This window comes from Pseudophryne corroboree, chromosome 3 (genome assembly GCF_028390025.1).
Source record: "Pseudophryne corroboree isolate aPseCor3 chromosome 3, aPseCor3.hap2, whole genome shotgun sequence".
NCBI lineage: Eukaryota > Metazoa > Chordata > Amphibia > Anura > Myobatrachidae > Pseudophryne > Pseudophryne corroboree.
In genome coordinates, this window is record NC_086446.1 from 292410305 (window position 1) to 292437288 (window position 26984).

General features: G+C 43.9%; 1 protein-coding gene across 1 annotated transcript in view; it reads left to right on the forward strand.

Annotated features, from left to right (window-relative positions):
- Window positions 1-26984, forward strand: part of LAMA5 (laminin subunit alpha 5) — a 259245-nt gene that overhangs the window by 51545 nt on the left and 180716 nt on the right. The window contains exon 3 of the mRNA XM_063959301.1: window positions 26745-26862. Within this exon, the coding sequence (XP_063815371.1) occupies window positions 26745-26862 (118 nt within the window). The remainder of the gene's footprint in view (window positions 1-26744; window positions 26863-26984) is intronic.

Here is a 26984-nt window from a genome sequence, read left to right on the forward strand (position 1 = left end):
TTTGATACAAGACCTCTTTTTGGTAGATGAACATAATATTTTATTATAAATAATAGAAGTTACATTTGAATTATTTCATCTGTTTGTTTTTAACTAAATAGTATCCCCAAAAAATAGTCCTCTTTCCCCTCACCATGTGTACAATCTATTGAGTTATGTTACCAAGCCATTAAGTTTGGCGACATTTGCATAAACAAACAATTTCTAATTTATTTTCTTGGCCAAAGTCTTTAGATGAATTGAGCAAAATACCTGGCAGCTTGTGAAAAGCATCATTATTCTGTTGCAGCTTGGCATTGTGGTAGGACATTCTATACTGGCATTCAGAGAGTGTTCCTCCTCCAGTTGCGTCTAGACCACTTTTCTCGGTGCCTGAGGAGTTTGGGAAGTGGGGAGGGGGGGTGTTGGGAATTTTTTGGTCTGTGTTGTTTTATCTCCAAGTTATTATCTTAATAAAGTCAGTCATGTCTTCTTGTGTATTTAACAGTTGACTAAGACACCACAGGCTGGGTTGTGTCACATGTGCTGTGTGTGATGTGGTAAGTGGTGAGGACGTGGCGTCACAGTACCTGCTCTAGCTTGCTGTGTGCAGGTAACTGAGCGTTTTTGTCTCTGCATAATATAGGAGGAGAATGAAGTTCTTGGGATTAAATACAAGACACCAGAATCCAACCATACTGTCTCATAAAACATTTATCTTCCCTTTTGCCGTATGGAAACTTAAAGCAGTATATATCGGCAGCTACGAGATACACTGACTGTTACTTTAGATTTGTGTAGCACTCCTAGATTATTGTGCTGCAGGATAATAAGTACTACAGCCTCAGCAGTGCTAAACAGGTGCCGCACACAAATTTTGCAGTGGAACATAGTCACCAGTGGCAGAATCTATGTATGAGATGTTATGGCTATAGCTTATTTACAGAGCACTGACATTTCTCAAGCTGTGTGATGTAATAGGCTACATGGCAGTGCAACAACTATTTACGGTTTAAGTCGTTTCTAACACTTTTTCTTCCTCGTGTATACTGTACACTTATTTTTTTAACTAATGGTGCCGTGATTTTAGTCTGCTCTGCCTTGATACTGTACATTCGGAGGCCAGATCATTATGCCGCCCGTGTCTGTAATTCTACTAGAGGGTGCTGAATTTGTACTATTACATTGGGTACATGCTGCCAAGATCATATAGCCCTGAATACTCACAACCTGCTCATATCGCATAAAAACAAACCTCTTGCTGCATCTTTCTTACTCTAGGAGAGAAATAGTTAATGAGGTGCCCCTTGAAACTTTGCAAACATTTTCCCTGTGCCTCTCTACTCAAGTTAAACAATTGGAAGGGGGCAGGGAAGAAAACTCACTGATGTAAGGAATCCTTTTGTACTGCCCCTGGAAGGTGTGTAGGGGGAGTGAGGGGGCTGTGTGCAAACTTTGAAGAAGGATTTCAAATTCCTCATACACTTACAAAACTCTTAATTAACAAAAAAAATGTTTTAATCCACGACTCCCTCTGGAACATCCTGATAGAAGGTTATTCTAAGGTCCTATATCAACACAGCAGACTGTGTACACAGAATACTCTGTGGTGGGTACCCAGAGCTAGTATGCGGCAGGTCTTCAAGCTTCATATATAACATGGCTTCCAGTAATAAAGCAGATAAAATATTCTTTAGACTTTAGTTCTGAAACTTCACCTCTGTATCATTTGTGGGTAAAGTATTAACTCATGGGATGTAATGTAAATGTTATTTACCAGTAATATAGTCACCATTTAGAGTATATTTTTTGCACATTGCAATTATATTGATCCCTAAAAATTCTAGTTGTGGTGAAAATCTTTTACTCTGCACATTTTGACCAGATCAAGGTACTGTTGAAACAGTCAGTATGTAAGATGTTCTTTGCCACTGTATTTTGGTTCAATAGATCTACAGTAAAAAGATAGTCAATAGGTCGACAGGTACAAAAGGTTCAGAGGGTCAAAAGGTCGACAGGAAAATTGTCAACACAGAAATTGACGACACAGGTTTTTTGTGTCATTTTGTATGTATCTGAGCCAAATTAGTAGAAATGTGTACCCTCGCTACGCTTTGGCCAAGGTGCCTTACTCCACTACCGCTGCGCTCAGCACAGGCTACTTTTCCCAGTCATAGTCCACGTAGATGGTATATGATGAAAGATCTTAGATAAAATAAAATAATAATAATCGACCATTGTGATGTCAATCTTTTGCACGTCAACCTTTTGGGGTCCACGCATTGACTGTCTATCTTTTTACTGTAGCCCTATCAACTGGATACCCTTTAAAAATCCAGGTTATTATTGAAAAAGCAGTAATGATTTTATATATATATATATATATATATATATATATATATACATATATATATATATATATATATATATATATATATATATATATATATATATATATACATACTGTAGATAGTTTACTTCAGTAATCACAAGATTTTATCAAACAAATCTTTCAATACAAAATGTATCTGGCACAGAATGGTTAACTTACCATTGCCAAACCAAAACAAGTATTGGGTCAAAGACAGTGGACACTGGGAAGCTATTACTGTAGTGACCCCTGTTCAAGTGTATAATACAGTGAATCATTAACCACCTGCAGTAACTGACATTTTTTTCCCTTCAAAAAAACTGCTCAGAAATTGGCAGTTTTTTTTTAATGAGTGAATTAGGTGAAGAACGTGTATTTAAACGTATCCAAAATGATTTTTGTTAAAAAAAATAAAATACTTTTGATATTTTTTTAAAAATGGTCCCCCCCCCTTCCCAATCATCAGAATATTGGTTTGTCACCTTCGGTAACATTGTGACTTTCATTTTTCCAGCAGCAGATACCAGGTAAACATTGGGTGGGTTATTTACATTTTCCCAGCGGCTACTAATGTCTGCATCCTCTGGGTGGGGGGGTAGGGGGGGTACTGCTGTGCTGGACGATCAGCAGAGAGGTCGAAAAGGCCCCTCCGAGAGTGATAGCTGCGGGAAGTTTCTCTTCCGGCAGGCGCACACACTAGTCACATCATTTGTGACCAGATCAGATAAACCACTTGCTGGTATGATCGCATACAATGTGACCATGCCAGCAAATGGTTAAAAGGCTGTGTAGCTGGCAAACATTAATGTTTTCACCAGTGTAAGGGCTCTTTGCTCCTTGAAGAATATGAGGTTGATGTATCAAGCAGTAAAAAGCGTGGAGAAGTTGCCTATACCAACCAATCAGCTTCTACCTAGCATTTTATAGAATGTACTTGAGGGAAAAGGGCCCTAATTTGCACACCTTAATTAGGTAGTGAGGTGCTACTCTGCTTGAGACTTAGTAAAGTGTACAGAGGGAAAAGGTAGCAGGTGCACAATCTCACACTAGCTCAACCTGTAGTAACCAGAGGCACTTAGCATATTCCTGGCCTCTGGTTACTACAGGTTGAGCTAGTGTGAGATTGTGCACCTGCTACCTTTTCCCTCTGTATAGAATGTACTTGATAAAGGTTACCTCACCACTTCTTCACTCTTGTTACTGCTTGATACATCAGTCACTTTAAAAAAAAAAAAAAAAGGCTCTATAAATGGCTTTACCCAGGTGTCTGTTCCTTTTGAATAGATAATTTTCCTAGCTATTTGTAGGTCACTAATCTCTGTTTTACACAGCACTATGGAATCATCAGTGGGTAATGATAAAACTCTAGGAAAACCTGATTTACCACCACAAGGTCACTTTCTGCGTTCTGTGGGTGAAAATATGCTTCTACATGCGCGTTACCGGTAGACAGGATGCTAGTTATCAATAAACCCGGACAGCAGCATCCCAACCACCAGAATGCCGGCATTTTAGCTGCATTCCTGAGTGATAGTTATATAACGTGAGGAAAGGATGCATTTGAAGCTTACTAGAATATTGGTCATGGTTTTTGTAAACTTAATATACATAAATATATTGAAATTAATTCCACAAATAAAGTTGGCTATAATGAAATGGCAAAGCATATTATACTATTTTCGTTGTTGTTATAATTATTATTATTATTATTTTGTTCTACAGGACAGGGCTATGGCAGAAAATAGAACTAAGGGCCTTGGATTGGATTGGGGATGGCATTGTGGGGGCGTAGCGATGGGAATGCAGTGGGTCAGAACCATTTTCGGGATGACTGTGTGACTTCTTCACACAGGGCCACTGCGACAGGAAAGATGGCAGCACTGTGCCTGCCTTCGCAGCCAGGGGGGCTTCCCTTGTTTTGCAGGGTCTGTGATGCAGTCGCAGTTGAATTGCGATCACATCGCTGGTAGTCATTAGCATGCTGGGCGGCCTTGCCCTGTGCTGAGCAGCTCCCAGCATGTGAGTGCTAGCAGTTACAGTTGTGCAAAATTAGCAAAACTGCTACTGAAGCTGAATAAGTTCCTAATTATTAAAACCAATTTTGTTATCTCTGGATATGTGGTGTGATGCTGTACAGTGCTAATTTGGTTTTCTAAAGTTTGCATGAAATAACAGCCCATTCTCCATCAGGTTCACTTTGGGGCCCCTTTCCATTACTCCACACTGAGACCCAGGGCCCTTAAATGGAGGGTGGCATATCTGAGAGATTATTCCTTCTGTGTCTCCTCCACCTCTCTGCCCTCTCAGTTGACTGAATTGGTAAACATTCCCCCATCCTCCCTTCTCCTTCCAGCCCAACTAAGCCTTTTCCAAAAGGTCACCATGGTGATCCGTGCTGCCCAGGCTACAGCAGACGATCACTGAGAGAGCCCGTTGCCACCAACTGCCCCCTTCATTAACCCCTTAATTTGCTGGAGAGACCCTATACCTTAGCTATACAATATAAATGACAAATGTTATTTGCAAATGCTTTTAACTGTCTGTCACAAAATTACAAAATCTAATCTTTCACTTAGCTGGAGATCTTGATAGTTGATGTGAAACAAATGCCTTTTTTAATCAGTTGGCTAATTTTTTTGGTTTGCAATTCCGCTGTATTTTTGCATAGCCACATTTGCAGGTGCGTGAAGCTTGTGCCGCCTAGCACTGCTTGGTAAATCCAGCCCTTTACAACTGGATGGGAAGACTAGACTGTGTACTGTTTATGGATAATTAACAATGTGATTGCACATAATTGCTGTTGTCTCTGGTGTCCTATTAGTCACTTGTCCATCTGTTATTCCTCTGCTAGGTAAATTATGATAATTACTTGACTTGTTACAGACATAAACAATAGTTACAGTGGGCTTGTCACCTACACACAGTGGATGCAACTGAACAAGTATCTCATGTCAGTGCTGCCTATTAGTTCTCTAAGAACCAGTGAGGAATGAGGCACAAATATCTTACATGCCTCATGTTGACAGTAGGACATTCCCACTCCTAGGTTGCAGTATTGTATAGGAGACAGTGCAGCTTTACAGGAGTGTCGGGGTTAATGTGAGAAGAGACAGAAGTGTGTCTGGCTCTATATGAATACCCTGTAATCTTCAGGCTGCCTGTTAAAAGCCTCCTAATGAAGATGCAATGCAGAATCTTTCATGTTATGCGCTTGGAGGAAATGAAAAAAGTAGAGAGGAGCCAAGATGGATTCCTGAATGATTACCCCCTCCCTGTTATTTGCCTACCCTGTGCATGTCCGGGTTTCCAGCTTTCCACTAAACCCACTGGCTAGTACCTCAGACCAAATGTCACCTTCCCTTGTGGCCGAATGGCAAGTTGTAGAGCTTTAGCCACCAACATTGTATTCTCAAGGCTTTGGTGCCTGGAGTATTGTTGTCAGAGTGGCAGCTCCATGACCATCCAGTTACTTCCCCCTGTCTTGTAGATACCATCTCAACAACTTTACTAGTTACTAGAATACAATGTTTAGGAAGCTTGCTGCTGGGTGTGGAATGCTTGCATGCTAGGCAGGGCTATGCAGAGGTACAGGGCTTTGTGTGGTTTTCAGCCTCTTTATCACTAGTGATGCCATGTGTGACCAAATTGCACAGATTTAGTTGTGTATTCGAGCTCCACGCTAATCTGGATAGCAGTATAGTTGCAATCAATGAAAACACTTGGTGATCCTCGCTAACCTCTTTTTGCCGTTTATATCGATTTCAGTGTGATTTCTTCCTACAGTGTGCACCCAACAGTGTATGTATGACCAGCATTGCTCACTGTTTTGTCTTTACATCATCCATACACTGATTTCATCCAAATAGACAAAGACATAATGGTTATATACTGTAGATGTGACCTGTTCTAGTCATCTATGAAAACTGACCAATAAATACAGTTGTTTTAATTAAATACTTTTTTAACTACAAGTTTTCTGTTCATTTTCTTTTGTTGCTGTATTTTATTTCTTACAAACTGTTACTCTCCATGTGCGTAATATTCAACAGTGTGCTGCCCTTAATGGCGCCACAGCAGAAGTAATTTATTATCCTACCTCTCTCTTCCAATGAGAGTTGGATTCTGAAAATTAACGCTATTCTCGGAGGAAGTACATCAAGATTGGGAAATTAAATGACATCCTGAAATGGATCATCGCCCAGTCTTCATCCAATAACGTACAGTTTTACTATATTTACTTTTCTTCCAACAAACTGACAGCCGGCATCCCGCACACCGGCTATGTAGTCCCCTGAAAGTATTAGAGTTCTTTAAGTAAATATAACGTGTAGATTTTAAAGTGTCATTTATGAAAGGACATTTAATAGCATTACGTTTAGCATAGTCCATGATGCTTTACAATTGGGGACAAACCTTTTAATAAAACAAGACTGCGTTAGTAAAAGATAGATAAAGCGGTAAGAGGGCCCTGCTAGAAATATAATTATAGACAGAAAATTTGTTGTGCATATCATATATACTTTGCATCTATCTATCTATCTATCTATCTATCTATCTATCTATCTATCTATCTATCTATCTATCTATCTATCTATCGTTATTAGAAGATGGCCGCCATTGCTGGTGTGTGTTCTCTGCCAGGCACGCTGATAGGCCCCTCGTGGTCTCAAGATGACTTTAGTGCCAATTTACCATATTTTGTCCAAATTGGCAGCATATATGTTTGGCCAGAGAGGGCACAATGTACAGTACATGAACTGCGTTCGTAAGCATTTAAGATCTTCTCTGTCTACGAAGTGCTGGATTGAGTGGATGGCGGTCATTAGGTCGACATGAGTTGGGTCGACATACAGTGGGTCTACCACGTTTGGTCGACATGGAAAAAGGTTGACATGAGTTTATCACAATTTTTTTAATTTTTTGACCTTTTTCATACTTAACGATCCATGTGGACTACGATTGGGAACAGTAACCTGTGCCTAGGGCAGCGGGGCACCGTGCCCGAAGCTCGCTCGCCATGCGAGGGGTTACGGTGCACTAATTGGGGTTACCCATCACTTTTTGAAGAAAACGACACCACAAAAAGTAAAAAAAAAAACCCTCATGTCGACCTTTTTCCATGTCGGCCCAGCACATGTCGACCTAATGACCATATCAACCTAGTGATCATGTCGACCTAATGCATGTTGACCAAACGTGGTCGACCCAATGTATGTCGACCTAATGAACCACAGCCGGATTGAGTGAGGTTCATTGATTTGTTACACTTCATGTACAAAGCTGGCATACATTTCTCCTGTACACTCCATATGGGACATGTGTTGTATAATACACTGGAAGAATCTGAGCAATTATCATTTACTGTATTAACACTTTTCACTCTAGTGACATCTGCCATTACAATTCTTTGAGCTGTCGGGTGTGATGACCAGCCCTGGTGACAAGAACAGTAAGGCAGTGTCAGACCACAGACGAGCAGAAGCAACAAGTGGAAACCAGACTGGTGAAAGTGCACTGTGGGAAGGAGAGAGGAGGAGGGGGGCTATGGGAACAAGTGAGAGACAAAGAAGTCAGATGGGGGTGTGGTGCACTGGCATTGACTGCATGAAGTGGGCACAGAGAGAGGAGCAACAGAACACTGTCACACAAGAGGGAAAAGGGTACATAGTATAATGCAGACTGTATAGTCCTTTATTCCATATTGGCAAAACTTTTCTAGTATGGAATGTAATAAAGTCAGATTGTACTATTAACATTCTGTGTATCAGACATTCACTAAAATTACTATTTACCTTCTATAATAATTGGTAGTAATCAGGATTTGTATCCATCAGTCCAACCTACACTAGATTAATCAAAACTAGTTGGTTGTTTTGGGCTACAGTACAGTAGAGCCAGTAGAGCCAATTATATCATACCCAGAAGCATAACATGCACATATATATTTTCAGTGGTTGCTTCATTGTAGTAGTTATATGGAGAGCAGGAATAATGGGCAGTAAGATCTCTACAGTTAGAATTACAACAGCAGCAGGCATGAATGTAGGTGTAGTAATAATGGCAACTGTAATGCTGCATAACAAAAGGCTAATGCTGCTCCTCATCTCTGTGGAGGGAATTCAAGTGTTTTCCGTGCTGGTGGCCACTAGATGGTGCCCGGGGGAGCATTCAAGTGTTGCTCAGTTTGGGCGTGCACACAAGTCGGCTCTGACATTACTGTTATGTTGTTCCATAATTTTGACGAAATGGTAACTAGTGTGGAGTAATAATGTTCATTAATATGCGAACATTAATGCCCAGTGGTATGCCAGCTGAATGCATATAGCATGGAATCCGGATGATCAGTACACAGTCATTAGGTCGACACCAGAATTCCTAGTAGAAAAACTAGTAATGCTCAGTAACATGCCTGCTGTAGTGATACTCCTAGCTATGCTAACAGTAATCTACTAGCTGGAGAAATGTTTATATTATGGAAGAATATAATGCCCAATAATGTAATTACATTAATGCCTGAAAATTGCATGCCTGTAGTAGCAAGGTCTCCTAATCTGAAAACAGTGATGCCTGGTTAGACTAAAACAAAACAAAATCTTTATTTGAAGCAGTAGTTCTCCATAGAAAAAGATACGAACAGCTTACAGCGGAAAAACACATTAGTACAAACATCGTACAATAATATCACATAACTGTGTAGGCACCAAGCACCAACTCCAAGTCAAGGGATAAGTGTTATCAGCAAATTAATACAATTGTCCAAGGTTGTTGTAAGACAAAAATAGCAGGTAGGTGTATGTGGTATTATTCTTCCTTTTTTTTATTTTTTTTTTACTAACCGCTTTTACTTCTGATCCTGCTGTATCAGCTCTCCTAGATTTGAAAGTGTATGCCATGTACAATCTCAGCCTCTGTGATCTCTTGTAGTATCCAGCGCCTTGCTTCCTTATAATGAGCTGCCTACAGGTAAAAGAGGATGGGGGGGGGGGGGGGGGTACTTTTCGGTATGTGCGTTCCTGGAGAAGTGGGCATGGCCTTGCAGCAAGGGGCATGTCCTCAAAGGGAATGCCGTTCAGTATGACAGGGAGAGGGTGATGCATTGGAGAGGCAGGGGGTGACAGGAGGGAGAGGTTGATGGGGAGATAGTGGCACAGTGGGTGACTGGGAGAGATAGTGGGAGACGAAGAGGCAGTGAGTGACAGTGGGTGATGCCAGGGAATGGGTACAGGGGGAGGCAGTGGGTGATGCCATGGAATGGGGGGCAGTGGGAGGATGTAGGTGACAAGGAGAGGCAGTGGGTGACAGGAAGAGGGTGAAGGGTAGAGGAAGAGGGTGACGCATAGAAGTAGATGGTATCTGAGGTTTCTGTTGGAGGGAGTACAGGGGCTAAATTGGGTTGAAAGAGTTCACTGAGACATGAAGGGAAAGTATCAGTGGATGAGACAGGCAGAAAAAAAATCTGGAGGTTTAACATGGTAGATGACAGAGGGAGGGAGACAGAAAATAGGATTTTAATTACCTACAGGTAAATTTTTCTCTCGTAGTCCATAGAGGATACTGTGGTTCTATTTAATACCATGGGGCATAGATGGGTCCACTAGGAGCCATGGACATTTTAATAATTTGATAGTTTTGGCTTGCTCCTCCCTCTATGCCCCTCCTACCAGACTCCGTCTAGGAAACTATGCCCGAGGAGACGGACATACTTTGAGAGAAGGGTAGATAAAGATACTGGTGAAATTCCGAACCAGCACACACAAAACAGAGGAAAGCTATGCTAACCCAACTTTAAACAGGAACAGCAACAGCTGAACCAACAATACATAACCCAGTAACAGTGCAGGAAGAACGAAGCACCGGGCGGGCGCCCAGTATCCTCTACGGACTACGAGAAAAGGATTTACCGGTAGGTAATTAAAATCCTATTTTCTCTTGTGTCCTAGAGGATACTGGGGTTCCATTTAGTATCATGGAGATGTACCAAAGCTCCCAAACCGGGTGGGAGAGTGCTGAGGTTCCTGTAGAACGGATTGACCAAACTGAAGGTCCTCAGATGCCAAAGTATCGAACTTGTAGAACTTAGCAAACGTGTTCGAACCTGACCAAGTAGCTGCTCGGCAGAACTGTAAAGCCGAGACACCCAGGGCAGCCGCCCAGGAAGAACCCACCGACCTAGTAGAGTGGGCCTGTACAGATTTCGGAACCAGCAAACCTGCAGTGGAATAAGCATGCTGGATAGTGAACCTGATACAGCGTGCAATTGTCTGCTTTGAAGCAGGACACCCAATTTTATTGGGATCATATAGAACGAACAGTGAGTCAGATTTCCTGTGATGAGCTGTTCTCTTTGCAAACACCTTCAAAGCCCTCACAACATCCAAAGACTTTGAAGTAGCAGAGGTGTCCATAACAGCCGGAACCACAATAGGTTGGTTGATGTGAAACGCGGACACCACCTTAGGAAGAAATTGCTGACAAGTTCTGAGTTCAGCTCTGTCCTCATGAAAAATTAAGTAGGGACTCTTGTGAGACAATGCCCCTAGCTCCGACACAACAGGCCGTCATTGTAATGGTCTTCCACGTAAGGTACTTTACGTCAACCTCCTATAACGGTTCAAACCAGTCCGATTGGAGGAACTGCAGCACCAAATTGAGATCCCAATGTGCCGTGGTAGGCACAAAGGGAGGTTGGGTGCGCAGAACACCCTTCAAAAACATCTGGACCACACCTGCCTGCAGAAAAAGCAGGTGAATTCCACAGCAGAATATTTTCTGCCCTCACACCAAGAGACATATTTCTTCCAAATACAGTGGTAATGTTTAGACGTTACCCCCTTCCTGGCTTAGATCATAGTCGGGATAACTTTATTAGGGATTCCTCTTCTGGCTAGAATCGGCTGTTCAACTTTCATGTCATCAAACGTAACTGCGGTAAGTCCTGATAGACAAACGGCCCCTATTGCAGAAGATCCTCGCAAAGAGGTAGAGGCCACGGATCTTCGAGGAGCATCTCCAGAAGGTCCGCGTACCAGGCTCTTCTTGACCAGTCCGGAGCAATGAGTATTGCTTGAACCTTTTCCCTTTTTATCCTTTTTGAGAATTCTTTGGATCAGAGGAAGTGGAGGAAATATACGTACGCCATCTGATAGACCCATGGAGTCGTCAAGCGTCTACCGCCACTGCCTGTGGGTCTCTTGACCTGGAACAATACCGCTTGAGCTTCTTGTTGAGACGAGAGGTCATCATGTCATTATGCGGATATCCCCACCGACGTGTCAAGCACCTGAACACTTCCGGGTGAAGGCCCCACTCTCCCGAGTTCAGGTCATGTCTGCTGAGGAAGTCTGCTTCCTAATTGTCTACTCCCGGAATGAAGACCGCCGACAATGCCACAGTGTTTCTCTCTGCCCAGAGGAGAATTCTTGACACCTCTGACATTGCTGCTTTGCTTTTCCGTTCCGCCCTGTTGGTTTATGTACGTCACTGCCATCACATTGTCCGTCTGAACCTGAATGGCCCGATCCTGAAGAAGATGTGAGGCCTGCAGAAGGGTGTTGTATATGGCCCTGAGTTCCAGAATGTTGATTGGAAGGGTGACTTCCTGACTTGACCATCTTCCTTGAAACTGCACCCCCTGGGTGACTGCTCCCCAACCGCTGAGGCTTGCGTCCGTGGTTAACAGGATCCATTCCTGAATTCCGAACCTCCAACCCTCGATGAGGTGAGAAATCTGTAGCCACAACAGAAGGGAGCCCCAAGGCGGATCCTCTGGTGCATGTGAAGATGTGATCCGAACCATTTGTCCAACAGATCAAGCTGGAAGGGTCTTTCGTGAAACCTTCCGTATTGAAGCGCCTCGTAAGAGGCCACCATTTTCCCCAGAAGGCGAATGCATAGATGCACCGATATGCGGGTTGGCTTCAGGACATCCCGAACCATCAACTGGATTAACAATGTATTTTCCAAGGGAAGGAACACTTTCTGCGACTCAGTGTCCAGTATCATTCCAACGAATGGGAGCCTCCGTGTTGGCTCTAGGTGAGATCTTGGACGGTTTAGAATTCATCCTTGATCCTGGAGAAGTTTGGTTGAGAGGCCAATGCTGTCCAGCAACCTCTGCCTGGACGGTGCCTTTATCAGAAGATCGTCCAGGTACGGAATTATGTTCACTTCCTGCTTGCGAAGGAGTAACATTATCTCTGCCATCACTTTGGTGAATACCCTCGGTGCCGTGGAGCGGCCAAATGGCATGGCCTGGAACTGGTAGTGACAGTCCTGCAGTGCAAACCGTAGATAAGCCAGATCGGAATGTGAAGGTACGCATCCTTGATATCCAGAGACACAAGAAATTCCCCTTCCTTCAGACCTGAGATCACCGCTCTCAGAGACTCCATCTTCAACTTGTTAAGAACGGATTTAAGGACTTGAGATTCAAAGTTAGTTGTACCGTACTGTCCGGTTTCGGTACTACAAACGAGTTGGAATAGAATCCCTTGTTGTGCAGATGAGGTGGAACTGGAACAATGACTTGAATCGGTACCAGTTTTTGGATGGCCTGCTGTAAAGTTTTATATTTGAATCTTGTGAAGCTGGTAAGCCTGAGTTGAAGAATATGTGAGGTGGGAGGTCTTGGAACTCCAGTCTGTAGCCCTGGGAAATAAGAGATATAACCCAGGTATCCCGGCACAAACTTGACCAGATGTGACTGAAGAATTTTAGTTGGGCTCCCACCTGACGGTCCTCCAGGCATCGTGGTCCACTGTCATGCTGAAGGCTTTGAGGAAGCAGAGCCTGAGCTCTGTTCCTGAGCACCTGCATTTGCTGTTTTGCGTGGTTTACCTCTTGCTCCTCTGGAAGACGTAGAAGCACCTCTGGATTTTCCCTTAAACTTGGCTGTCCGAAAGGAATGTAAATTGGAAGCTGAATAAGCTTTCCTGGCTGGGGGAGCTGCGGAAGGAAGATGCATAGACTTATCCGCAGTAGCTTGGAGATCCATTTATTTAGTTCGTCTCTAAACAAGGCCTCTCCTGTGAATGGCAGGCCTTCCACGCCTTTCCTGGAGTCCGCATCAGCAGTCCACTGGCATAGCCACAAGCCTCTGCGTGCGGACACTGCCATAGCGGTGGTGCGTGCATTAAGCAAACCAATCTCTTTTATGGCTTCCACCATAAAGTTTGCAGAGTCCTGTATATGCTGCAGGAGTAAAACAACTAATAGTTCCCTCAGGAGCTCAGTGTCCTGTCAGCTGGGAAAGGGACCATTAACCCTTTGGGAGGTTGTGCTGTTCCCCCCCCCCCAATATGTCGGAGAACGATGTAGTTCACAGACATATCACATCAGCTATGAGACACGGCAGATATATCGGTACATCTGCCTGTGTGTATAGAGAACACCGCCGACAGACCCATACGCCAGCTGCAGAAACAGCCTGTCACTACTGGTTTTTGCAGCCTGGCACGTCGAGTGGCGGATTGGTAAATGTATATGCACAGCTGGTTTGTGAAGAACACTTACCAAATCATTGTATTGGTCGGCACACTGACTTTGCATATGCCTGCCCTCAAGGAGGTTTGAGGTAATCGGGATAAACTGATGGAAATACAGGCAGAGTTTCAAGAATGCCCACACACTGCACTACAGTATATCGACATTTTGGCTGATATTTTTTGTCAAGGTCAACCAATCGGATAACTGAAGGCGAGCATTCTGGCCATTTTTGAACTTTAGCTTTAGGCCTTGCATCTGTCGTCTCCGCCATTGTCACAATGTAATCTGATGATTTTTGTTTGCATTCCAGGTGTCTAGATTAATATACATAACAGACCACCTATTGCAGATCAGAAGAATATACAGTACAGTATGTAGTTGCTCAGATATGTCTGCTCTGTATTTGGCCCATCACTTCATGTCCTTCTCCTGAACTATTTAGAGACTTCAATTGTCTTTGTAATCCATATAAAGTGAATGGGGCTTTCATCTTTAAGAGAAGAGAAGAGACATCATTCTTTAGTTATATGGACTGATAACAGTGTAATGACGAAACTGATGCTATTATTATGACTTATGTATTTATTTACAGAGAACTTTTTACTTCTGAAGTCCCTATTGTGCAATTTAAACTGTACCTGTTGCCTACACACAGCGGAGGCTGTCCCTTTGTGCCTCATGCCTCACTGATGTCACTAGTTCCTGGTACACTGAGGCTGGCTTTTCATCAATATTGGGTTAATCCACAAAATGGTCATCCCCATTCATTTCAGTGCATATTTCCAAAGGTGGTCAGTGTGTGGGAGACAGATCAATGTGTGCTTATGCCAGCTGTGCCACCCTGCGTGGATGTGTAATCATGACGTGATGCCAGGCGCAGTGTTGGCTGTGTGTTAAGAAGCATGTTCAGCTGTAAATAACGATTAATCCCTGTGACTGCTTTGTGCCAGGATTCCGGGCACGTTGTGGGGAAAATGAAGTCTGGTCCATAATCGCAAACCAGAAAACCTGCCCGTTTCATACTTTCCCTCAGTATCTCTGCTGCTGACATCTCATTTAAAAAGTTATTGAATTACAAAGCTTATTTTAAAGTTACTGTAAGGAATGTTATGTCTGTAATGTGCGCGTTGTGTAATGGATTTGTTGCCATGCTTCTTTCCTGTAAGAGTTGCACTGGGGAGTATACTGTGGGCAGGAAGGGCTCAGTGGTTCGAGTGAAAGCGAGATACAGGAATTTTATTCTATTGTGTCATTTCCATCAGTGTCTCCAGGGCACCTTGCAATGTGCCTCGTAACTGCCCAGTTTCTCTTGTATACAGGTCTCTGTGGACTGTGGAGCCCCCGCACTGTTACACTGGATATGCACTGATTACTGTTCCAATCCATGAGCTAAGTCACCATTATTTGTATGTTAATGTGTGACTTTCTCTGGCTACATATTTCATGTCTTTAGGAGTGAAGGAATAGCAGCTGGCTCTCAAGGACGCGGCCTCCAGGACCAGTGATTATTTTCTGTGGGCAGACAGTCATTCAGATTTATATTTTAATAGATGTTCCTTTTAGAACTGAACAATTAAAATAATGCATCTCTATAGGAGAACAAAGGGCCATTTTGCAATTTGCACCATTTATACACTTTTTCATAATAGACAGTACAGCTGTGTCATAATCAAAAGGCAAAAATCGAAGTCAATATATATAACACATGTAACTGTGACAGGGAAGGTGGCCCCTCACCTCTGTTACCCATAGCAGCTGCTGTCCCTGCACCTATGGTAGCTACGTCCTTGGTTACAGAGCATACAGGCAAAATATTTTCATTTACAGTAGTTATGTGCACACAGTGCAAGTGCAATTGCAGATGACTTCCTTATAACTCTGTATCGTACCCTGACTGTTTTCCCCTTGTGCTTCATCATCCTTTCTGGAATTAATTGGAAAATGTGACCTGATTGGGGGGATATTTAGAACTGGAACTGGAGTTTAAAAACCTGACCTACATCATGTATCTTATACTGGGTACACAATGGCCAATAGATCGGTTGACCGGTGTGTATCCCTAATATGTCTGTGAACGATGTTGTTCACAAACATATTGCGTCGGTCCAGTAGCACAGCTGTTGGCCGATATATCTGCAGATATATTGGTGCATTGTGCTGTGTGTACGGATGGTCTGAAGACTACCTGCACATAGTTTGATACAAATGGCAAATAAAAATGACCGGCATTAGAACGGCCTACCTCAATGGGGTCGATTTAATTCAGAGCGACAACTGAGACTGGTATCAAAATACACATTCCAGACTGAGAAAACTTGACAGAGGTTTCATTGTTAGTAAAAATGGCATTAGGGATGCTTGAAATTGTTTCAAAGTGGTTTTTGATCCATTTTATTAAGCTGATTCTAAAGCTGAAAATGTATAAAAAATTCTAAACATCTAGGTAGAATAAAAATTGAGCAGAATTCAAGCAAAGCAAACAGGTGATCTGACCAGTTTGAGCTAAATGACAAGATCTGTATAGTTTACGTTAACATTTTTTGACCCGTGACTTCAAACGCAGAAGTCGAACCAAACATTGAACAAATGCAAAATTGCAATTGTTTCGTGAACAAGTGTAATGCTCTTATACAGGCCAAATTTGATACATTTTTGACTGTTAAAATTCTTCAAGCATCTGTAGCAAGGGTGCGGGTGCAGTGTTTTCTGCAGATTTCAGTCTGTCAATCAGCAAAATACACCTGATATTACTTGGGGCCATAGGCGTGCGCAGCTAATTGTATTAGGGGGTGCACCGCAGGAGGGGCGTGTCTAGCACCTCCTTTTGGGGCGTGTCTAGCACCACACAGGGACATGTCTAGAACTTTTTTACATTCTTGCAGTAAAACTACATGGCTTAATCTAATTTCTCTCTTTCCTAATAATAAAGTAGATCTAATATACCCCAGAGAAATAAAATAAAACATAATGGTGCGACCGCGGGCCGGTACTGACTGTCCGCTATGGCATATCCCTGAGTCCTAGCTGCTGCTGCACCCTATTGCTGCTTACACTTTCCCAACCTATCCCTGACCGAGTGGCTGAACTAGAGAGTGGTGGACCTAGGTGCATGTGCATTCCCTCCCCACGCACCCTCCCAACACCAACACCCAGATTTTGAGTGAACCACTCTGAAAAATATGGCAGATTTAGGGGGCCGAACATTTCAGTTTTAATATAACACGTGTGCAATCAGAGCTACATCTGCCTCTTTCTATGCCATCAGACCCCTCCTCTGCAGGACACCAGCATTTGTCACATTTGTCCCCATGCTCACCAGCTACTGACAGTAGTGCCCCTTATTCAGATTATGCCGCATGGTATGAGCCGAAATTCACATTACGCCACACCATATGAGCTGAAATTCACATTACACCACACGGCATTAGCCAAAATTCACATTGCGCCACACGGCATTAGCCGAAATTCACATTGCGCCACACGGCATTAGCCGAAATTCACATTGCACCACATGGCATGAGCCGAAATTCACCTTACGCCACACAGCATGAGCCGAAATTCACATTACGCCCCACAGCATGAGCCGAAATTCACATTACGCCCCACAGCATGAGCTGAAATTCACATTATGCCACACAGTATGATCCGAAATTCTCATTACACCACACAATATGAACCAAATTCACATTATTCCATACGATATGAGCTTAAATTCACATTACGCCACACCTTATGAGCCAAATTCACATTACGCCACACCTTATGAGCCAAATTCACATTACGCCACACCTTATGAGCCAAATTCACATTATGCCACACAGTATGAGCCAAATTCACATTACGCCACACAGCATGAGCTTAAAATCACATTACGCCACATCTTATGAGCCAAATTCACATTAAGCCACACAGCATGAGCTGAAATTCACATTATACCCCACACGGTATGAGCTTTCAGTTTTATAAACTTTTGTAAAGCTACACAGAGAGTATCTGTATTTCTTTCTGGAAACCTGAGTGACGCAGCCGCACCGCTGGTCTTATATATATATATATATATATATATATATATATATATATATATATATATATATATATATATATATATATATAATCTGTGTATGTATAATGTATAAACAGGCTTCATTTTTTCTGAGTGCACTTGAAGTCCTACAGTCTACAGATTTTTTTTTTTTTTTTTGGGGGGGGGGGTAACTTTATGTACATGAACTGGCTCTGTGTACTTAACACTCACCGACTGACTGTTTGCTCAGCGGTGTTTCTCACTCGGCTCCAGCTCCGACTCTGAGCCCTCCCGAGAGGAATGGTGGCCTGAGGCTGTGGCTGCACACCGGCAGAGCGCGGACGGGAGGGGGGAGAGAGCCGCAGACGGGAGGGGGAGACAGAGCGTGGACGGGAGGGGGAGAGAGCCACAGACGGGAGGGGGAGACAGAGCATGGACGGGAGGGGGAGAGAGCCACAGACGGGAGGGGGAGACATAGCGTGGACGGGAGGGGGAGAGAGCCACAGACGGGAGGGGGAGACAGAGTGCAGACAGGAGCGGGGAGAGAGCTGCGTACGGGAGGGGGGAGACAGAGTGAGGACAAAAGGGGGGAGAGAGCTGGGGACAGGAGGGGGAGACAGAGCGCGGGCGGGAGGGGTAGAGAGAGAGCTGACAGGTGGCGGGAGAAAGCACAGGAACGAACAGGGATCACCATGCTGCAGGCGTAGCGTGTGCTGGACATTAGGGGGTGCCTGTGCGCACGCCTATGCTTGGGGCCTAATTCAGTTCTGATTGCAGCAGCAAATTTGTTAGCTAATGGGCAAAACCATGTGCACTGCCGGGGATGGGGGGGGGGGGGGGGGGGCAGATGTAACATGTGCAGAGAGAGTTAAGGGCTCTACACACTGTCCGAGGTGCCCGACGGACGACCCAGCGGCGGGGGGAGTGAAGTTTTTTCACTCCCTGACGTCACCCAGCCCCATAGTTCTGCATGCTAATATGGACGATATTGTCCATATTGGCTTGCATGTATAAACGAGCCAGCACTGACTAGTGGGGCCGCTCATCGTTCATCCTCGGTGCCTACACATTGAGCGATATGAACGATATCTCATTCATTAAAGAATGAGATTGTTCATATCGCTCAGTGTAATCGGTAATAGGCCCTACACACTGGCCGATATTCTTCAAAGATATGAGCAATCTCGTTCATTATTGAACGAGATACCGTTCATATCTTTGAGTGTGGAGGCACCAGCGATGAACGATGCGCGGCCCCGCACTCGTTCATCGCTGGTGTCCCGTCGGCTGTGCATGCAGGCCAATATGGACGATCTCGTCATATTTGCCTGCACTTCAATGGAGCCGGGTGACGGTGGGAGTGAAGAAACTTCACTCCCTCCGTAACTGCCCCCGCCTGGTCGCCCGTCGGCCAGCTCGGCGGCGGATCGGTCAATGTGTAGGGCCCTTAAGTGTGTGGGACCTATTTGATTTGGGTGGGGTGTGTTCAAACTGAAATCTAAATTGCAGTGTAAAAATAAAGCAGCCAGTATTTACCCTGCACAGAAACAATATAACCCACCCAAATCTAACTCTCTCTGCAGATGTTATGGGGTATATGCAATTCCGGGCGAATTGCGGCACTTTTTTGCCCGTTTTTAAATTCGACCGTCAAATTCCGGCCGGCGGGTGCCGGAATTCGACATATTCAATAAAAAACGGATTAGACAGTCCCGCTGTTGAAAAACGGACCAATTGATGGATTTTTAATCGACTTTTCAGACAATACAAAAAACGGTAAAAAACCCGAAAAAAAATTGTGTGGGGTCCCCCCTCCTAAGCATAACCAGCCTTGGGCTCTTTGAGCCGGTCCTGGTTGCAAAAATACGGGGGAAAAAATGACAGGGGATCCCCCGTATTTTAACAACCAGCACCGGGCTCTGCGCCTGGCCCTGGTGCAAAAAATACGGGGGACAAAAAGAGTAGGGGTCCCCCGTATTTTTTGTACCAGCACCGGGCTCCACTAGCTGGACAGATAATGCCACAGCCGGGGGACACTTTTATACCGCTCCCTGCGGCCGTGGCATTAAATACCCAACTAGTCACCCCTGGCCGGGGTACCCTGGAGGAGTGGGGACCCCTTCAATCAAGGGTCCCCCCCCCAGCCACCCAAGGGCCAGGGGTGAAGCCCGAGGCTGTGTCCCCCCCCCCCCCCCCCCCATCCAAGGGCTGCGGATGGGGGGCTGATAGCCATGTGTAATAATGAAAGAATATTGTTTTTTTGCAGAAGAACTACAAGTCCCAGCAAGCCTCCCCCACAAGCTGGTACTTGGAGAACCACAAGTACCAGCATGCAGGGGGGGAAACGGGCCCGCTGGTACCTGTAGTTCTTCTGCAAAAAAATAACCAAATAAAAACAGGACACAGACACTGTGAAAGTAAAACTTTATTACATACATGCCTACACACACATACTTGCCACGGCCGCAGGGAGCGGTATAAAAGTGTCCCCCGGCTGTGGCATTATCTGTCCAGCTAGTGGAGCCCGGTGCTGGTACAAAAAATACGGGGGAAACAATATTCTTTCATTTTCAACAAGGCTATCAGCCCCCCATCCGTAGCCCTTGGATGGGGGGGACAGCCTCAGGCTTCACCCCTTGCCCTTGGGTGGCTGGAGGGGGGGGGGGCCCCTTGATTGAAGGGGTCCCCACTCCTCCAGGGTACCCCGGCCAGGGGTGACTAGTTGGGGTTTTAATGCCACGGCCGCGGGGACCGATATAAAAGTGTCCCCCCGGCTATGGCATTATCTCCCCAGCTAGTGGAGCCCGGTGCTGGTTCCCCCCCTACGTCTTTTGTCCCCCGTATTTTTGGCACCAGAGCCCGGTGCTGGTTCTAAAAATACGGGGGATCCCCTGTCATTCCCCCCCCCCCCCGTATTTTTACAACCAGGACCGGCTCAAAGAGCCCGAGGCTGGTTATGCTTAGGAGGGGGGACCCCACGCATTTTTTTTTTCAGGTTTTTAACCCATTCCATAAAAAAATATATATATATTTAAAAAAATATATAAATAATACTTGTGCCTCCTAAATAGACAAACCAAGTACCTAATCCCTTCTAATATAAATAGATATGCTATTAGCAATAAAAAAAACACAAAAAAAACATGTTTTTAAATTTTTTTATTACATTCCGCCAGCAAAGTGAGGCGGATTGAAAATGTCGGATTTACTGTCGAAAAGCACTGTTGTCGAATTTGCGAAAAGCCGCATTTGTACTGCAGAAATGTCGAATTTGTCAATTGTCAAATTTCAAAAAGTCGAATTTGAAAAGTCAGTTTTTTTGACGAAAAGTACTGTATTGCATTGTCGATTTTTTTGGGGGGGGCGAAAAAGTCCAGTTTTTTGACATTTTCGGGAATTCGACCGCAATTGCATATACCATCTGCCCCACCTGCAGTGCACATGGTTTTGCCCATTTAGCTAACAAATTTGCTTCTGCAATTAGGTCTGAATTAGGCCCTTGGTTACAATACTAGTTAAAAGAAAAGATGGTCATGTGTGACTGTTGTTAAATCTGTTAAATGTCGGGACAGTTGTGCTAATTTGGGAAAGAGGAGGTAAATAACAATAATAAAAAAGGTAATAATTCCTCTTTAAATTATTTAAAATTTGGCCAATTATGGATGTAAAATTTTTAAAATCTTATAATAATCTTTAATAATGTACATATTAGGCTGCAAGCCTCTGGCTGCAAAGCAACTTTAGCTGTGAAGTATGTTAGTGTAAAGTATGAGGATAATATTAATATGAACATTGGAGATATATGGAGATGCTTCAGCTGATGTGACCCCTATCTTCTCTTTGTCTTCCTTAGGTAACTGCAACTTTATCTCTCACTCCTGCAACAACCTCTCACTCCTGCAACTTTACATGCTTATTTGAAATCTGCTAGGTAACTGCAACTTTCTGTCACTCCTGCAACAATCTCTCACTCCTGCAACTTTACATGCTTATTTGAAATCTGCTAGGTAACTGCAACTTTCTGTCACTCCTGCAACAATTTCTCACTCCTGCAACTTTACATGCTTATTTGAAATGTGCTAGGTTTCCAGCTGCCTCTCTGCCATCTCCTCCTGGAAGTCTGAGCGGTCTCTGAAGCGCAACATGGACAAAACTGAACTCCTCTTTCCCCCCAGCCAGAGCCACACCCCCTACCAATATCTCGATCACTGTTGACAACACCACCATCTCCCTCGTTCCCCAACTCCGCTGCTTGTGCGTCACTCTTGACTCCTCCCTCTCCTTTGTACCCCACATCCAAGCTCTGGCACAATCCTGTCAGTTCCAGCTACGCAACATTGCTCGCATCAGGCCATTTCTCTCCCAGAGTGCAACTAAACTTATCATCCACTCACTGGTCATCTCACGACTCGACTACTGCAATGTTCTCCTCACTGGCCTCACTTGCTCCCCTCCAATCTGTCCTCAACTCCGTAGCTAGGCTTATCTTCCTTTCCCGCCACTCCCCTTCGATAAAATCTGCACTGGCTCCCGTTCCCCTACAGAATCCTCTTCAAACTCCTCACCCTCACATACAAGGCCATCTCTAATTCCACTGCTCCCTACATCTGCAACCTCGTCTCCCTTCATACTCCCTCCCGCCCCCTACAGTTGGCCAGTGACCGTTGCCTCTCCTCTGCCCTGATCACTGCTTCCCATGCTCGAGTTCGAGATTTTGCCCGTGCTGCACCCCTTCAGTGGAACGCGCTCCCCCGCTCCATTAGACTCTCCTCGACCTTGCAAAGCTTCAAACGGGCACTAAAAAACCAACTATTCATCAAAGCGTACCCTTCCGATGCATAACCTAGTCCTGAGGCTGCACCTCCATCCCCCTGTCTTATGCCTTGACAATCTCTGCTTTGCTTACACCCTGCCATCAGGCTATCTCCCGCTTGCTTCCACCTCATGTCATCTGTCTGTCGCCCCTTCCCACTAGATTGTTAGCTCTTCAGAGCAGGGCCCTCCTCTTGTTGTCAAAGCTCGCTTCTCTACACATTTCACTCGCAGCTCTCCTACTTTACCCGCTTTTTCTCCTGCTGGTAAAGGCTCATCTCTATCTATGGCCGCCAGCCCCAAGTAGTACGATGATTACTCCCTCGCTACCTACATCTTAGCTGTATTATGTTTTGAGAATTGTGGCGCTCTTTGTTACCTGTACTCTTTTTTTTTTTTTTTTTTTTGTTTTTTTTGTTTACGGTAATGCTAAGTTTTGTCTCCCTGTACTGTCCTCTGTACGGCGCTGTGAAACACTTGTGGCGCCTTATAAATAAAATGTAATAATAATAAATAATAATGTATCACTTTTCCAAGTAAAGCTTCCTTTTTAATTAAAAGAAAAAAAAATCAAAGTGGATTGAGAGAGCCAAAATGCAGGAGAGGAAATCTTAATTTTTCTTCAGGGCTTGTCCACACTTGTCACTAACTCCAGGGGCAAGTCCTTAAGGGGGTACACACAGAGAGATCTGTGCTTAAAATCTAAGCAATCTGACCAGATTGCTTAGAAGTTAAGCACGGATCTCTCTGTGTGTATGCCCCCCAGCGATAGCGATGCGTGGCCCCGCACGTCGCTATCGCCGGTGCTAGATTGTCCTGCAATAGCCCCCCCTTCCCCGCTCAGCACACATCGCGCTGTGTACTGAGCTGGGGAGAGATGTGTCCTGAGCGTTCTGTGATAGATCGCCCAGCACACATCTCTCCCTGTGTGTACTGCCCTTAAGTCCTTATTTACTGGGAAGCACATTTGTTTTAAAGTGAACAGTGTGTGTGTGTGTGTGTGTGTTAATGTGACTCTTTCTGTTAAATCCCGTGGGAAAATTTTCAGATGAAATCTGTTAGTGTTTTTAGAGGTTAAAAATGGCAATTTTATGTACAAGAACAAGAACTCTGAAGCATTGGCAATAACACACTTACCATAGGGCGTTACTTTATTTTCTTCTTTCTGCTGCTGAGTTATTGAGTTGGTTTTTGTGAATGTAAGAAAAAGCTGTGTGAAGGAGACAGGATATCATATATGGTGATTACTATGTAATATTTGTAACATGTTTTATTGATTGTATAATGCAGCAAACAACCTGTGGTTCTTCATGTGTTGTGGAATGACAGATCTAAGCATGCCCTACCAGCTTCTACTGTGGGCAGGCTGGCTGGGAGATGTAGTTGTCTGAGATCTGGACAAGGTTGGTCTTAGCCTGGTAGAGTTTTCATTTAGTCATGTGATCCGTGTTGTCATCTGATCCGCAATCCCAGGAGCAGATTTATACTCGGATGCTTCTGAACTCTCCTTGTCTGGCACAACTCTCCTTTTATGGTTTCCTACATACAAACATAACATGGATCTTTCTATAGTGACTCTCCAGCAACTTTCCATAAATAGAGTGGAGTTATTTTCTTACAATTCCATGGTCCCTGCTTTTAACTCCCTTTTACCCTTGATGGGTGTGTGCATAGTTTCTCTGACAATTAGAAGGATGAAATCGCTTTATAGTAATATAAAAACATATTTTAAACTACTTTAAAACGTGCTGCCCACAAACTATGCACTGCTGGCAGGAGGGATCTGGGCGTCAGCACTAGCACCAAGAGGTCGGGGAATATGCCAGAGTATAGGATACTAGGTAAGTAGTTAGTATCAAGTGTTATTTACCACATGGCGGAAATATCTTTTAAAACACTGGTAGCATTGATAATGACTGTAAACTAGTTTTTGTCCATACAATGATGAGCTGCCACAGGATAACCTAACACAATACCAATGGTTTTAGGCTGGGCTATGGTTGATAATCCTCTGTTTGCCACTTCTGAGCTCCCCTGTACAGTGGCGGACCTACATTTTTGGGGCCCTGAAGCTTGAACTGTTATGGAGGCCCCTTCACAAACCAGCAACAATAGTGGAATATCCAACAAGGTCCAAAGGGCCTTGCTACCTTTACAAGGACAGCACACACTGCTCTGCGCCAGCAAAATGATTGTTTGGCTGTGGTGACTTGGGTACATTCTACATAGATCTGGTTCTAGAGTAGAGCATGAAATGTGTACACGTGTTTATAAATTGCACTCGTGCAGGATTAATGGCTACTTTCCTCTGAAGCTGGATCACAGGATGACCAGAGCCATGTAATAACAGATCGTTACTTTGTGAATGGTGGTGATTGTTCTGTGATGTTCTATGCTCCTTGCTGGTATCAGATAAGGCTGATGCCTCCACAGGCTGCATAGTCCTGGCAGATTGATTGATGGGATACTGGAAACTTGGCTGTTTTGTGTACAGGATTAGAACTATGCAGTGAGTGTATTTAATTACTATAGTGCTGATGGGAAGCACGGACAGTGCATTAGAAGGGATTGTACCGAGGACAGTGCTTATGATAAGCAAAAATAACCCATCTCTCTTTCTCAGTGCACATTAAGTTTTTGACCCATCAGGAGATATTATTGGTATTATTAGAAGGGAGACTGCAAACATGAGAAAGTCAGAGTTGAATGTATCCAGACAAGGGGCCCATGACCCAATGCTTATAGAGAGACCTCTCTCTGCAGCATTCGTTAATGTTATGCCACATAATATTGCCCTAGTTCATTTTCTGAACCATAGCAGTGCCCTATTTCATATGATGTCACATTGTAGGGCTGCCAGTACACATGCAACGAAGTACCTCCATTTTACATTATGAGATACAGTGGGCAAAACTCAAATGTAATTTGTGCCAGCAGATGTTGGCCAACGGAGCTATTTAATTGTAGTTCCGTTCTGGGTGCAATCAGCTGCTGGCATCCAAAAGGCACTTTTTTGGGGATCACATCCATTAGTTTAGATGGGTTTAGCTGCTTTACACGGCTAAACCCAACACTAATGGGCGCGAACAGCACAATAATGGGGGATCAATTGAGTATCACCCTTGCAATCTCCCATCACTTTAGACAGGAAATTGGGGCGATAACAATTTAATTTCTTCCCACAATCCCCAGTTCATATTATGCAACATTACAATGAGCAGGTCTGTATATACTTCATTACAGTGCCCCCTTACCATTAGAACATCAACTACACATGCCTTTTGTTGAAAATGGAATGTCACCCCTCCAGGCTAGGAAATGGGTTGGACCCAATTGCTTAGCAGGCAAATCAGGAAAATTGGCATGCAATTATATAACTTGTGTCCGGGGCCCCATAGCCTTTGTGCCCCATAGCAATTTCACTCACTATAGCTACAACCATGACTTAAGCTGATACACAGAAGAAAGGTATTGTTAAACCCTAAGCAATCAAAAATTTTCATTTTGTAATGTGTACTTATAAAAAAAAAAAAAAAAAAATTATGATCACGCACGTGCATTAGAGTGATTGCTCAATCTAATTTTGTGCCATTCACCATTAGGATCATATGCAGAGCGGTCACACAGGTGGTCACTTTCAACAACTTGGAAAGCCCATATTAGACTATGTGTGTAGCTTACCTATAACTCGTCCTATTAAAGCTGATTGACAATAGTTTATTGTCTACTTTTAACGTAGTAAATAACCCCATTATATTGGACATTACCACTTACCCCTCTTCTTGCTGAATCCTTTTGGAATTTAAACCTGTATACCTTTCTGGTTGTGTTCTTATTAAGATTAGCCAAGTACAGGTATCTATATTTACCTAAACCATGTTGGCATTCTCCAAACCTTTATCTGTGACTTTTTTCACACTGGCCTTCTGCTCATGACTGGAAATATGTTTGTTTTATAACTAACCATTGTTTCCAGAGTAAAAACCAGGTGTAGTTAAGTTGCATTGTAGTATACAGTGTATTCACTTTAAGAAGCCACATTTACAGAACGGTCGTCTTGTCTTTCTCTTACAGGTTTTCCATGTGGCATATGTATGGATCAAGTTTGCCAACTCTCCCCGTCCTGATATATGGGTACTGGAGCGATCCACTGATTTCGGTGTCACATACCATCCTTGGCAGTATTTTGCATGTAAGTTTGATTCTTAACTACATCTGAAATGAACACCTCGTGGGGTACCATATTGCTGGCAGAATCCTGTAGCTATTTGTAATGGCTTTGTATGATAGGGTGGTGGTTAGTAGTTATAGATG